We start from the raw sequence: 15,996 nt of genomic DNA on the forward strand, positions 1-15,996 counted from the left end.
GGCCAGCAGGCGTGCTTGCTACCCAAGGCTGAGCAAACGCGGCAGCCAGCCACTGCTCGTGGCTGGCACCTCGATTTGCCCAGGGAGAAGCGCTCTTTCCCATGGGCTGTGAACAGCCCAACACCCCACAGAGCATTTAAAACAAACACTAAGTGAACCGGCTTCTTTTTTTGTTTGTTTCCCCATTCACTCCTATTTCTCCCTTGCATAGACTTTAGCTCAGTATCCCAAAACCATTATCAGTAAATATTGCTATGAAGTCAGAATTGCTTCAAGGTTTGTTTATTTTGGAGGTGGTTTTGTTTTGTTTTCCTCTGATCACTTAATATCCTTTTCCTTCTCCTGTCTGGACAGCAGCCCATTTGTATCAATTGCCGAGTTCTGAGAACCATGAAACTGGGTTTTATTTGTACCACGAAACCATAATCCCCTTCATTCAGTCGTCCTGGCTACGTGTCCTTGTTTGCCAGACAGACCCACTCGCCAGTCAAAGGAATAATAGACAAGAACAGGCAGTGGCTCACCAATCTTGCCACGCTAGTCTCAGAATAAACTGAATTCAAACGGCCCTGGGAGGTTGTTGGGTCCTCCAGCCTAGGCTGTCAGCAACCCATTTTCCACAGCAGCTGTGTTCACTCTACTGCATTAAAATATATGTGCTTATTTATTTTTTGTTACAGCTTACAAGACAGCTTCATGCCAGCAGGTAATAACCTCGGCCACTTATTATTTCAGTGTATCGGAGCATTCACGCCGTGCCATTATGAAGATAATTCCAATGGACACCACAGTGCCAGTCAACATGACTCCAGCATCGCAAGCCACTGTCAGGAATGCAGCAAGGGTACAGTGTTTAATTTTACAGAATTTAATAATGTGAATTGCAAGTTAAATTTGTGGTGTCAACAATTTCTCATGACCTCCGCTAGCAGCTATTTTTACTTAATTTGAGTTAGGATGATGACTTGATGGCAATATGAGATGGTCTAAATACTGCAGTTATTTTTAAAGAAACATCAGTAAAAGAGTTTCAGTGGGTCTTAAACACTAAAAAAAAAAAAAAAAAAATAAAACAAGGAGCTGCCATCTGGACTGGACTGTTTATTCAGGCCCCAAGACGTATGGTAGAAGCCTGCATTTCCATTTTCTAGACACACAGCTCAAATGAAGGGAAAAAAAAAAAAAAAAAAATCAAACAAGGAGCTGCCATCTGGACTGGACTGTTTATTCAGGACCCAAGACGTATCCCTGGGATATACTTCCCAATGAAAAAAAAAAAAAGAAATCAAGCTTCCATCATTGGAAAAAAGTTCCATTAAGTCAATCTAAACATAAAGCCACTCTTAGATTACTCTGACTGTTCTTTAGTCTCAATTCCATACATATAATGTGCAATAACTCAAGGAGAGCCCCAACGAGCATTCTTCAAAGCATTCATGACAGAATAAGATTATACGATCTGCCCCTTCCACCTTTCCAAAATCTGATGTGTGTGTATTCTTTGGTATTCATAAGGCATCAAAAAAACCCACAGATCTTTCAAGTTTTTATTCATATTTGGCTACAATCATCAAACCAGCCAGGACAAAGATGGTAGCAGTGGGATATCCTGCTTTGGGAAGATGGACTTTTATCATATGATGTATTTTCATCATATGACATCACAATATAATTTACCAAAAATAAAAAAGCATACATAGAGCTAGACAGAACATGTATGCCTTTATGTACACTACATTTAATAACAACAAAAAAAAATACAGTGACCTTCCTAAGTCAGTGTAAGCACCTAAGAAACCTAACCAGCTAGCCTGGATTAAATACCATCAGAAGTCTGAGTCAGTCCTAGAGCCTCTGCAAAATTCTGGTCATACAGATAAGAACTGCAGAGCAAAAAGATTTATTCTGTTTAATATTCCACTGTCAATGTCTTTAAAAAAAAAAATAAAAAGGACTTCTGTAATTCCAGTAACCTGTAATTCTGTAACCATCCTCTGAAGGGAAGGAGAAAACAAACGCAGCAGACGGAGGAATGTAATGCTAGAAAAGAAAGATGTTACTGAGACGTGCCAAGATACAGGTACATCCAAAATACAAGGCACTTGTGCATTAATGCAAAGATAAAACATACTTTTCAATGTCCTTTCTGCTCATCAATGCGATCACAACTGCAATAAAAACATCCCTATATATGATTTTTTTGGGCTATATAACTTAAAAATTACATTTGGAAAAACAGTTGAGAAAAGCAGTGAACATCAGTGTGCTTCAAAAATTATTATCTTCTGCTGTCCCCTAGTGGCACTGAAACTTATTTCTCAAAATTGATCAAAGAGTATTTTTAACTGTAGGCTTCAAAGGCTACAGAAGGCATCAAGAGAAATTAAAACCCAGAATTTAGTTTTGCAGACAATTGGTACAAGCAGCTCTTATTTACATAGAATTTTTGAAAATGAAACCCAAAGGAAAACACCGTTATCTAGTATTTTAAATTACAGACTTTAAATTACAGACAGCATGACAAAAATATAGCCAAAAATATTCATGGGAATGGCCATAATATTGCCAGTATTTTAGAAATTACGTCACACTGAACTAGTTAAGACTTAAAATAAACACTTTAAAAGCAGATGTAAGAAACAGCTTCCAGTCACTCTAATCGTAGCATACCTTTCAACATTAGGGGGAGAGGAAAAAAAAGCGCCAGTTCTGCTATGAAGTAAAAGCATTCCTGGAAAACACCCAGATTTTCTTGATCTTACTTTGCCATAAATCAAAAATGCAGGACTTGCAATTAATGTTCTACAGCAGGATAAAATGCAAGTGAAAAGCTGCTTGGGGAACACAGTGGTCTTCTCCACTTAAAATAATCAATCATCTTCCATCTCAGATAAGGCTTTGCAAAACCGTGAAACAGATGTGGGAACACATCCACCACCATTAGTCATAGGTTTTTCAGCCCCATCTCCAAAATAATTCTCTCTCAACTTTCATAGTTACTTTTCTATCACAAAATAATTTGATTTCAGAAGTAAACAGTATTTGTCATCCCAGTTTTAATTACAGTTTAACACAGTGTCTTAATTAGCTGAGATATTTAATTTAGCTTTCATTTTATGAAATTATACACTCTCATAACCTATGAAAGCTTGTCACTATCTCTAACCTCATTAATGAGGACTATTAAACGGCAGCTCAGTTCTGGAAGAAACACAAGCTTCTCACGCTAACTGTAGCTATTGAAGACAAGTGAAGTTTCCTACTCAACACCTCAATGAGTTCACCGAGAAGTACATTCTCAATTATCCACATCCAAAACGGCATTTAGCATATTTGCTTAGTACCCAATATCTACTTAGAACTGGACATCTCCCTTGTTTTAATTTCAAAGGTTTATTTCATGCTATTAAGTCCACTAAATGAATCTCTTTCCAGAACTGCTTTACTCTAAGGACAGGCAGAGCCTGTGCATTTCTCCAAAATGAAAGCCCAGTGTAGGTAGAGCCTCCCTTGATCTTTGTATCAGATCAAGAAACAGAAAATACCCATAAAGCTTCTCCTTCAGAAGGAATTTACTTTCAGTACCAGCCACCACCTGCCAGCTCAAACAGCTTGCTCAGATGTACTCCCCATTTCTGTAAGGTCTGGCTACTGAAAAAGTCACGTAAAAGGAAATGTAAACCATGGCCCGGTGAAGCGAGGGGCAGACATCCAGCACAGCCCGTGGCCTATGGGACAGACCCTCTGCCCCAAATCTGTCTAAACGCGTCCCTCAAGCAATCCGGAAGGTTGTATTTAAGAGGCCGCTGAAGACAGACCCTTAAGGCTGTAAGGCTAACATCCTCGTCAGAGCGACATTTTATTAAAAGCAATGTGGAAAGCAAGCTTTGTCTTTGTGTAGCTGCTTTCCCTCTCTAAACCTGTTTACAATCGCTCTTCTCTGCGCCTAATGAGAACTAGGAAAAGGCCTCAGGATTATAACTCCAGGGAGGTGCCACAGCTCGGGAAGAGCTCAGCAAGCCTCCTAGAAACTGCCAATTAAACAGTGCCAAACACATTGCTTTCCCTTCCACAATGAAAGTATGCCATAACGAAGAAAAATTTTAATCCTTTATAGCTTCCACAGAAGGCTTGTAAAAAAGAAAAAAACAAACCAAACCAAAACCCCGTAAGTCTAACTAAGTCTATAAGCTTTTCTCTCAACTGATATGCATAAGATTACATCTAGATTTGAATTTAGCCGAACAGCCTCGTGTTTTATCTAATTATATATAGCACTCACTGATTTGGTTCATAGGCGGTAATCTTCCAAAAGTGTTCAAGAATTTATTATTCCTCTCTATTGTGACAGGTAGATCAGAAAGTGGGGAGCACAGGACAGACTGTTACCAATTACAATGAAACCATGGCTAGAACTTTCCCGTTCTGAAAGACAGACAGAAGCACACACTCCTACCAGTCACCAAAATTTAATGTCATCTGACCCAGGAAGGCCGATTTAAAATTCCTGTAGTGCAGAGCACTGAAGTGCTCTTCCAAGCAACTACTCTGTCATGAGGTTTGACAACCACCTACACTGCTAACCCGATCATAAACAGATTAAATTACAGACTAAGATACAATGCCAGGTCTTGCCTTTCATCCTTCAGGTGACTGCATAAAGTTTCTGATCTACTGAATTATAGACAATAACAGCTGCTGCTTCTCTTAAAAATCTACTTTAGAGATCAAGCACCAGCTTTTCAACAGTGTATCTGGTTAACTCCCTCTCGTTATAAAGGCTTAGCCACAAATATTTTAACTAAAGCTATCCCTAAGAATAAAATTCTACAAAAGACTTAAAAAACTAAGAATTTAGCCTGTAATTAACATTATTTGCTTCCTTCCCCCAAATTAAAATAAGGAAGAAGTATTTCCATTCTTTTGAAGAGTCTTCAATGACACAAAGAAATTGGATCCACAGTCTAAGGCCTTATTTATCTATAAATGGCAGTGGCAAAACAAGCTTTTCCAGCCACAAACATGCTCAACTCAGCCTCTGAGGTAATCCTGCAAGTGAAAGAGAAGATTTTTGCTTCCTCACTATTAATCTTCCCTGATCAGATTATACCATTGGGGGGTATTTTTTTCTGGCTGCTGTAAGGAGTGTCTGAAGCTCACTAATTATTAAGTCGAGCCATTACTCTTAAGTAATCAAAAGGGTTTCTTGGTCAAAACAGCCCTTCTTTCTTTCCAGTTTATATCTTGATTTTTTTCAACTGAGTCTTTAGCCAATTATCTGTCCCTATAGTGATCTAGTTTTAAAGATTAAAATATTAATGACAAGTGAAAACAAACCTGGCTGTTCTCCCCACTCTGTGGATGTACGTGTTTGCATCTTCTGGACAATCAAACTGAATGACCCAGTTCACTGCTGGAAAATCTGTGTAAAAAAAAAAAAAAAATTTAAGCTCACTGTACTGAAAATCCTCCCATTCCAGAGCAACATATTATTCAGGAGCATTAATTCCTGTAAGAACCACCATTTAGACCAATTTATCGACACTGGGTGCAACCTCTGAAATAAAAGTAAAATTAATTGCGTGTATTAGCATATCACAAACATTCAACCTCTTCATCAAAGAAAGCTAAAATTAATGGTGTCTTCCTTTCCCACATTATGACAGCACACTGACAGGAACACAATTTCACACTTGACAAAACCAGACATGCTTTGTGTCCACATGATAAAACACCACTACGTTTAATAATTAAATAACGATACACGACCCACTTTTCACACACAGCATCAATATCCTACACCACCAGGGTTTTAAGTTAGCTGTGGTGAGACAGCGCTATTTCAGCTGCCCACATACAGAAATATCATATTCCTTCTTCAGGATGGAAGGGTATGACCAAGCCTGGCAAAGACGTTGACACTGAATGGGAATGGTGTTGTTAATAAGCATTTTCTAACTGCTTCTCTCCACCCAGCGGCAGCACGCTTTGCACTGGAGTAAGCTTGTGTTCCTCCTGACCAAGTCTATAGCTACGCTCTACTCCACAATGTCACCTACACTCTAAACCCGTCAGATCCTCGCTAGTGAGATGTTGACAGTGTAGAACGCATGATCAACAGCTTCCATTGCTGCTTTCCGCTTTTAGAGCGCCTGCCTTCCTTTTGTAAGGATAAGCCTTTCAGCTTGGACAATGGAGTTTGCGATCTGAAAGAAGAACCAGTAGACTCCTGAAAACAGTCTTGCATCATACCCAAATGCCTCCAAGTACTGAAAGTATCCACTGAAAATATAAAGTAGTAAATCGTAACTCAGCAGGTAATGACCAGAGGAAAGAAAATCAAGCCAAATCAGGTCCCATAAATGTCATTGCTTTTCCTTCACCTATTTTTTTGACTCCTTAAGAAAGTCCTATAAAGGCATTCACAGTTCAGACACTGAAATTTCTTCAGGTTTTCATTTCCACGTACTGGTAGGATAGTAATTTTTCATATACTTTAGAATAACCCACAGGATATAGGTACACCAGAAATACTTAAAACTGCCAAAATCCTGCCTTAGAGCATGTAGTAAACAAATACATCACTATTTTCAATTTCTCTTCTTCCATATATTTGTCACAGAACATGGCTGGAAAAAACAGGTTGTCTACAGATTTTAACAAATAAATAAAAGACCACTTTCACTGACTACCTCACTAACACCTCCCAGTACAAAGCTAGTGACAACATAGGTCTTTCTGGGACAAAAGAAAATAAGCACAAAGGAAGTGGGCTTCTCCAGTACAGAAATGGCAGAACTCTGAGAAGCATCTCTCTTCTGAGATACCCTAATGAGCTCTTCAGCAAAGCAGAGCTTCATTTCTTACAAATCAGGTCGGTCATCAGAGCATAAAGCCTGAAAAAGTCTCCATACGGTTAGGTCATCCCTTTCTGAAGGCTATTCTGTGAGTACATACCCAGGCCACGAGCTGCAATATCTGTAGCGAAAAGTACTGCTGCCTTTTTCCGAACGAAGCAAGTGTAGACTTCCATTCTCTTCATCTGATGCTGTTTGCCATGCAGTGCTAGTACAGGAAGACCAGGCTGAAGCTTACAGAACACTCTGAATAGATACTGGACCTATCCGACAAATCAGGGACAGAAAAAAAAAAAAATAAAATACCATGCAACATCAAACTTGTTAAGATCATATAGAGTATATAGCAACTGACTTAGCACATAAAATAAAATACACTTTTCTCCACGTCAGAGACAAGAGATGCTCTTTTGAGACCTGGACGCACACTCGGGTACGACGAAAGGAAATGAACTGTGGCAAAAGATTGGTGTGCCTTTTGATGGCGTTTCCTAAAAGGAGCCAGAGGTAACAGCAGGAGTAACCTGGGACACGACTAGGCTGCAAGGATCTGAAGCATCAAAAGTCCATGAGATGCACTGAAAGCAGACAATACTGGAGGGGTGCTGTATCTTACACTTGCAACTCAAAGCAGTCAACACAGTCTTGGTTTACTACTTTGAGCTTCAACAGCTTATCTTAAAAAAGCAGTCCTTTATTATGTTCACTCTTACATACAGTACCGCAACGCAGCATTATTTTACAGCAGACAGTTATCTATTTTTTTTTAAGAAAATAATTACAGAAACTGTGTATATTGCAGGAACAGCAGCAGCTTGGAATTTCTCTACATAAGGAAAACCTTTCCCTGCACCATTTCACAGTTACAACTTCTTATACAAAAGCTTGTAAAGAAAGTAGGTACAATTATTAAAGTACCTTTATAACACGATTATGAAATGTGTCATGAGACAAAGCTGAAATAGCTGGCCCTTAGTGACATAACTTTTATCATTCATTTTGAACAGCAGAGCACAAAAACGGCTGAGTGCACTGAGGTCCTCCAGGACAGCTGGGTACACCGAGGCCCTCCAGGACCTTCCTGCAGCCAGCCTGGGTTGGTGAGTTCCCCAGCAGCGAGGCCCTGCCTGTCATGCCTACAGGAATAGGTGATGTTCGGTTCCTCCCCCGATTTCCTGTTGCAAACTAGTCCAGAACATCACATCTCTGGCACCTGTATATCTACATGAATACCTTCCTTTTAATAGTTTTTAAACATTACAGGGAAAGGCAGGGGAATAGCCATACCTCTTTACAGCTTGCAAAAAACACAATGGTCTTCTTTTTCAAGTGACTTCTCAGGAAAGAGTATAACATGTTTACTTTTTGCTGGAGCTCACAAACAACGTAGTTCTGATCCAAAGTTGCTGGAGTACTAAAAGGAAGAAAAAAAACAACCCCAGAAAGTATATTTAGACACTGTTAGTTCCCATAACACTAAAATCAGAGAGAAAAGAAGGGAAGAGAGAGAGTATACAGGCACAGAGTATCTACAGAGCTGTCTGACCTTTCTTTTAAGTCAAGAGAGTCTGACAAATACCCAGAAAAAGGAGAAAAGAAAAAGTCAGGCTAGAAGGTTCCCCCACTTCAAGGAGCAAGTCTTAGCAGCTCCACTAGGAAGCTACTCTTGAAAGACAAATCAATTTCCTCACTAAAAGCCAGCGGGAAGGGGCAGATGACTTTTAACATTACTTGTAAATTCATTTAGTACTAGCAAGCCAAACTCTTTCCATGTCTAGGCAGCGACATTCAAATTGTCTTGTCTATTAATCCTATTAAAGCATTATTTGAGCCTAAAGGCATGTCAAAGCACAGTCTAATCATACAGAAAAAAAGAGCACTGATGTGCTTCTACTGATTACACTAACATGCAAAGCGACTTTGTAAAGCTCTGAACTGTCATCTTAACTCACCTTTCCATTCTTTACAAAATAAATTAAAATTTAAAAAAAATTATTCAGCGTATTTGCCTTTGAAATACACCTAAATGCTAATTAAGTCCCTCTGCTTTACCCTAAACTGACCAAGGGTATTCAAAATTACTGTACTAAAGGGGGTTCACTTGGGAGGATGAAATTACAAGACAGTCCTCCAGTTCTTATTCTGTTATTAAATTTGAATTACACCACATTACCTTTCACTTTCTAAGTCCTTCAGAGGAAACTGGCAATAACCTATTATATACTAAGGTAGTAAATTCTAAAACAAAGTCATTTCCTTTTTTTTGAACAAGTTTATTATCTAATTGCACTCTCCCAAGTATTTAAAAAAATTAAATGTACTTTGAGATAGACTTCACAAAAAACATGAGATCCGTGAAACAGATGTACAGTCAGTCCTCAAAACGCAGACTACACTCTAGGCTTGTACACCCTCTTCTAAGAGGATAGTAACCACACATCTTTTTCTGGCAATCCTGCTAATTTAAGAAGCCTTTAACTCTATTACTGATTTTAAAGAGGTATTTGCAGTACGATACAGGTTTAATCAAATTAAATAGTTAAAAGTGCCTCGAGATTCAGCCTGGTTCTGCTGTTCATTTTACTGATGGCTTCTCATTTGCTCGTGGGAAAGGCATTTCTATCACTGTGCTTCTCCCTTCTCCTGTGTCTTCAAGACATACATGCACACTTCATAGAAGAGCAGAAAAAGAATCATACATGATCATAAGCAATTTGACACTTAGATGATCGAGCCCACAGATGTGCAAAATATTGAATAACGTTCTTCATTTAGATTTCAAAAGAAAACGTGTGCCAAAAAGCAACATGTGCATTTTTTCATTTAGCAAACACATTATATTTCTGGAGCTTGGCAGACCACATACTTCAGTTCTAGCCAAGGCCTCCCATTCCGATCCAAACTGTAAGGCATGACAAATTTATTTTGTGCGCACAGAGCTGGAGTCCCGAATATGCACAGTAAACCCAGCGTGTCAGGAAGCCACAAGAGTTACTGCACACGGACTAATGCCACATGCTTTCCGTTGGGCACCTGATACCGAATACACAAACAAGGCTGTCGTTCTGCACTTTCCCAGGAGGTAACGCTTCCTGGGAAAGCCAGATTTATCAACAGTCCAGAGAACTGCATTAGTGCAACACGTCTGGGGGTTCTGCACAAGTACCCACACACAGGAGGCAAGGAAGCCAAGCGACAACAAAAAAAAGTAGCAATTTAGGAGTGAGTGCTGTTACACCCAGGAGACTACTCCCACGCTAGGGCTTGCTCCTGGAAAAGGAAAATTCCAGATTGAGAAGGTGCCTGAGAAGCCGTCTGAGAAGCCATGAGGAAAGCGCAGGTTCAGCCCTCCTGTAATGAATCAATCAGCACTAGCCGCCCCTTATCTGGAAATTCTTTGCTTTCAGGAAGGCACACGACAGGATCGGACATCGAAGGAGGGAGGGGGATGCACGAGGTCACTTCTGATTCAGAAAACCACCAGTCGGAGAAGCAGTTAAGTAGGACCACCATCTGTTTAACCACCCCCCAGAAAAAAATATTATCCCAACATACCTGAATTTGGCTTTCTCATGAACCCAAACATATTCTGGATCTTTAAGACTCAGTCGTGCAAGATCTTTGACCGATTTTGTTTGTGTGGCAGAAAAAAGCAAAGTCTGGCGTTTCTTAGGCAGGTTTTCTATGATTGCATTCATTGTATCAGCAAATCCCATGTCCAGAATTCTATCAGCTTCATCAAGAACTGAAATGAGAGATACATGAGAAAATCTAGTTTTAGATTTATTTATTAAAAGTTTATATAATCATACATTAAATCCATACGGCACAAAACCCCATGCCTACTTAAACTGCAGATATTAACTTAATTACTGTGTAAGATAGGATTCTCTTTATGTACTCCATAAAACAGTTTTTTTAAAGAACTGCAACAGAAGTCATAGCATTTCCTATAATCTATACACTACAGCCCTCAGCTTCACATGCTGAAGCATAAAAGATCAGCTTTCCAAGTAAACAGTTCAGCAATCCGCAAATGAAAAAAATTCCTGCTCTATTACGGAAACAAAAGCACAGAATGTAAAACAGTGCTGCACTCTTCACGACAGAGCACAGACTCTCCTGTAACTCAGCTGAATTTACCATTGCAACAGAGGGGATATACAGAGTAGCGCAGAGACAAAGCTTCAAGAAAAGGGCTTACGTTTAATGTAATTCTTGTCTAACTGCCATGAATAGTACTCAGTGTAGCAAGCCTAATTTCACAATTTATCAGCTTCATTAGCTTCTTAATTACTTCTAAGTTCCTGAAGCTATGCTAAAGATTATGCACAGTTCCTAGAGGCAGGCAAACCTTTTCATCACACCAAAATTTCCATTCAAGTTGGAAGGATGAAAAGAAACAGCGTTAATAAACAATGAAAGGAACAGTCATCCGTCTTAAAATTCAAAGAGTGTTTTCTAGGACTGGCCCAAAATACACATTGCTGTAATGGGTACTCCTGACAGTTAATTAGCCAGTCGGGGAAAACGCAAGAGGCACAGCCAGAAAGGAGTGCCCAGTGTTAGCCAAGGCAGATCTAAAGGATTATATGGGACTCTACATTTGATTTGGGTTCCGTACTAACTCATCTACTTGTTCGTATCGCCCTAGGGAAGGCATTCTCAGCAATCCCTCTGAGAGGTACACACAAGGAAGCGTTTTTCTTCTTTCCTATTTTAAATTCGTACCTGTGAACTTAAATGACCTTTCACCTACGCACCATGTCCAGAATAAACTTTTTATCCAAGGAAGTGCACCACACTATTATGAACCATTACAAAACATTTGAGTGCTTTAAAGTACATTAAAAAAAAAAAAAAAAAAACTTACTCAACATTTGCAGATCAGATGCATAGAAATACGAAGTTTCATCCATGTGCTGTAGAAGCCGTCCTGGAGTGCAAATTAGCATATTTATGTGGTGGATTCTTTCAGACTCTTCTTTCAGATCCTGAAAAGGAGTTAAACCAGCTTAGTTCTAGTTGTTCACACTTAAAGCCCCAGTACCAGGGGTTGTCAGGCCAGATTAACCTATTGATAGCTTTAAGAAAAAATAGATGCATCAGCCTTTCCTCCTTCTACAGGATATCACCATTTCTTCAGCATGCTCACACTCGTGGCTTGAGCAATAAGTATTTTGGAACAATCTAAATTAACAGGATAGTCCTGGAAGGCTTGGCAGGAAAATCCATCCAGTCATACAACCTGGAAAGACTAAACATGCAAAAGCTTCAAAAGACACAGAGTACACAGACAGGAAACCGAGTGGGTCATCAATAGGTTCCATTAACTACTCTTTCCTCTGACTTTTCATTTCCAGGGTTTCCTTCCTAACACAGCACTGAATATAGCACTCATTTATGCTTCCATACAGCGAACTCTAAGAGAGGACACACCTTCCCTCCAATGATAAGGCCAGCTGAGAATTCATGATTCCTTCCCACTTTACGCAGAACCTTGAAGGTCTGATACGCCAGTTCCCGGGTAGGTGATATTATCAAAACTCCCAGTCCATCTGCTGACGTCCACTGATGGCGATACAGGAGTTCCAAAGCCTGAAAAAAAATTACCATCTTTTCATTTAAAAAAAAAAACTCAGAAGGAAAGCACTTAACAACAAAATCATAACAAAATGCATCATAAAAAAAGATGAAGCCACACTAACTAAAGTAATGAGTTGAAGAAACATCAGTATACATTTCACACAGTTTGATTATGTATCAAATCTCACAGATGGAGGCGATTCTGCTGTAGCAAAGTTCCCCCAGTACCGACCTATGACAGGCTGTAATGGGTGGTAAATAGTAAACACCTTACTGCACAATTAATCCTGCTCTGCTAAATTCTGGAAATTACACCTAAATCATTTACACAGGACTAGAAATCGGATGCAGCAAAACATGAGAAACCTCCCGACTCATAATGTTTTGTGGGAAGCAGAAACAGAACAAGCAACTAGAAAAAAGTCCATTACTGCAGCTTTAGTTCAGGTTATAGACTGGAAACAGAACTGTCCACACATGTTCTCCACCAAGCGTTCCAGCTAAAGGGGCAATACACCTCCAGCCAGGATGATTCCTCCTCTTACCAACTCGCTCTACAGAAATACTGTCTTAAACAACCCCAACACAAACATTTCACAGGCAGGAATACCAGAAGCACTCTAAATACTGAAGGCTGTTAAGCATACCCGTACAATTTTTTTTCCCCATTCTTGATCTTTCCAGCTCCTCTCATAACTTTTCTCCCCTAAAACTGTTTTAAAATAAGGCTTCTAAAACAAAGTACTTATACTGCTGGATTAACTAACTGCACAATCTCACTTCTGTTTCTCAAGGTCATCAGATTATCTTTTTTGAAGTCACCTACATTTTTTTTAATACTTTACTAATAATTTTTTTAAAAAAAAAACAGCATAAAGCATAAGACTTCTCAGCTAAAGAGGGTATTCTAAACACCTACAGTTACTGACAGAGCAAGCTCCAAAGAAATTTATGTTCACAAAAATGCAAGCTATGCATAAGCCAAAAGATCTGAAGAATCACACAGAATCATCTGCTCGGAAGAGACCTTTAAGATCACTGAGTCCAACCGTTCACCCTGCACTGCCAGGGTCCCTAAACCACGTCCCTCAGCACCACACCCACACGGCTGTTAAACACCTCCAACGATGAGGACTCCACCACCTCCCTGGGCAGCCTCTTCCAATGTTTCACAACCCTTTCTCTAAAGAAATCCTTCCTAACATCCAACTTAAATCACCCCTGGCACAAGCTGAGGCCATTTCCTCTAGTCTTATCTCTTGCCACACGGGAGAAGAGACCAACATGCACCTTGCTACAACCTCCTTTCAGGTAGTTGTAGAGAACAATAAGGTCTCCTCCCCTCAGCCTCCTCTTCCACAGGCTAAACAACCCCAATTCCCTCAGCCGCTCCTCATAGCACTCTAGACCCTTCACCAGCTTCGTTGCCCTTCTCTGGACACGCTCCAGCACCAAAATGTCCTTCTTGGAGTGAGGGGCCCAAAACTGGACACAGGACTCACAGTGCAACCTCACCAGTGCTGGGTACAGGGGGACAATCACTGCCCTGCTCCTGCTGGCCACACTAGTGCTGATACAAGCCAGGATGCTGTTGGCCTTCTTGGCCACCTGGGCACACTGCTGGCTCATAATCAAAACCACATTTATTTTTCCTTTTATCTAATCATAATATGATGGGTTTTGCATTCACTTATGTGCACTTTAACCAAACACTTCAATTGTCCTTTCAACTGGAACAAATGAAATGCAGAGCATGATGTTTTGAGTAAAACCACCCAACATTTCTTCTCCAGAACAGGGGTTTTCATCCTATTTTCCCACTTGCACGTCAAAGAGATTTCAAAGGAGATCACAAAAGACAATAAGGAAATGCAAACCCACAATCACCAAGATTAAGTTTGCTATATAAGGTCCAAATCCTACAACTCTAAAGGGGTGAAAACTACTCATCTAAAAAAAGTCAAAGGAACTGAAGAAATTTCACCATTCTATTCCACACACTTTGTTTTCAAATTTCAAAAGAACTGGACAACTAGAGTTGCACCAGGAAAAGAGATTCCTGATAGAAAAACAAAGCATTTCCTAAATCACATCGGGTCTACTCATGTAAGGATCGAAATGGAATTTCTAAGTGTCAGAATGTTCCTAGGACCAAAAAGACAGTTGTTTCAGAACCTCAAGCACTCTGTTAAACGAGGATCTTGGCTTTCCTGGAACACCTAGATCAACTGAACTATACGTTTTCTCCAAGGATCTATTAACCTAAGTTCTTTGCCATCCAATACTTCCCAGATGACTTGGTTTAAGCACAAATGGAAGGATGTAAATTACTTACTGGGACGATAAATGCCAAAGTTTTGCCTGATCCAGTCTTTGCAGCTCCAAGGACATCTTTACCTTGTAAAGCCAAACCTATGGTTTGCCTCTGTATCTCCGTTACCACACGATACTGAGCTTCCTGCAATCCTAGTGTTTGCAGCGTGGGAAAAGAAGAAAGAGTGCGGAAGGAGAAAGAGAAAAAGAAAAAAAGCACTACTTAAAACTTAGTTTAAAGCAAAAAAAAATGTTCAGATGCGGATAAATAATATATTCATTTTTACTTAAATTACTTCCCAAAGAAAAATTTTGTACTCACCTTTTAGGGTTTTCTTTGACAACGGAAAATCTGAAAATCTTTGAATTTCACTTGCATTTATCTGAAATAAAATAAATAAACACGTTTATTCAGCGCTTAAAATCTAAGCATAACAGAATTCCAGAGTCACAGAATTGTTCTGGTTGCAAGAGAACTTGAAGATCGTCAAGTCCAACCATTAACTCAGCACTGCCAGTCTAAACCACATCCCTCAGCACCACATCCACTCATCTTTTAAATACCTCCAGAAACAGTGACTCTTCCCCTTCCCTGGGCAGCCTGTTCCAATGCTTCACAACCCTCTCTGTAAAGAAACTCTTCCTAACATCCAACCTAAACCTCCCTTGGTGCAACTTGAGGCCATTTCCTCTAGTCCTGTCACTTGTTACTTGGGAGAACAGACTGACCCCAACCTGACTACAGCCTCCTGTCAGGCAGCTGTGGAATGTGCTAAGGTCTCCCCTGAACCTTCTCTTCTCCAGACTAAACAACCCCAGTTCCCTCAGCTGCTCCTCATAGCACTTGTGCTCTAGACCCTTCACCAGCTTCATTGTCCTTTGGACTTGCTCCAGCACCTCAATGTCCTTCTTGAAGTGAGGGGCCCAAAACTCTCTGTAAAGAATCTCTTCCTAACATCCAACCTAAACCTCCCTTGGTGCAACTTGAGGCCATTTCCTCTAGTCCTGTCACTTGTTACTTGGGAGAACAGACTGACCCCAACCTGACTACAGCCTCCTGTCAGGCAGCTGTGGAATGTGCTAAGGTCTCCCCTGAACCTTCTCTTCTCCAGACTAAACAACCCCAGTTCCCTCAGCTGCTCCTCATAGCACTTGTGCTCTAGACCCTTCACCAGCTTCATTGTCCTTTGGACTTGCTCCAGCACCTCAATGTCCTTCTTGAAGTGAGGGGCCCAAAACT

General features: G+C 40.1%; 1 protein-coding gene across 1 annotated transcript in view; it reads right to left on the reverse strand.

Annotated features, from left to right (window-relative positions):
* DDX10 (DEAD (Asp-Glu-Ala-Asp) box polypeptide 10) overlaps nt 1-15,749 on the reverse strand; it is a gene marked incomplete at both ends in the record, with an annotated part of 93,880 nt that extends 78,131 nt beyond the window's left edge. Inside the window, 9 exons of the mRNA XM_010133199.1 lie at nt 5,338-5,422; nt 6,958-7,120; nt 8,145-8,271; nt 10,413-10,602; nt 11,731-11,851; nt 12,297-12,455; nt 14,779-14,909; nt 15,079-15,139; nt 15,741-15,749. Coding sequence (XP_010131501.1) covers nt 5,338-5,422; nt 6,958-7,120; nt 8,145-8,271; nt 10,413-10,602; nt 11,731-11,851; nt 12,297-12,455; nt 14,779-14,909; nt 15,079-15,139; nt 15,741-15,749 — 1,046 coding nt within the window. The remainder of the gene's footprint in view (nt 1-5,337; nt 5,423-6,957; nt 7,121-8,144; nt 8,272-10,412; nt 10,603-11,730; nt 11,852-12,296; nt 12,456-14,778; nt 14,910-15,078; nt 15,140-15,740) is intronic.
* Between the last annotated feature and the right edge of the window lie 247 nt (nt 15,750-15,996).

This window comes from Buceros rhinoceros, unplaced genomic scaffold (assembly GCF_000710305.1).
Source record: "Buceros rhinoceros silvestris isolate BGI_N320 unplaced genomic scaffold, ASM71030v1 scaffold2513, whole genome shotgun sequence".
Lineage (NCBI taxonomy): Eukaryota > Metazoa > Chordata > Aves > Bucerotiformes > Bucerotidae > Buceros > Buceros rhinoceros.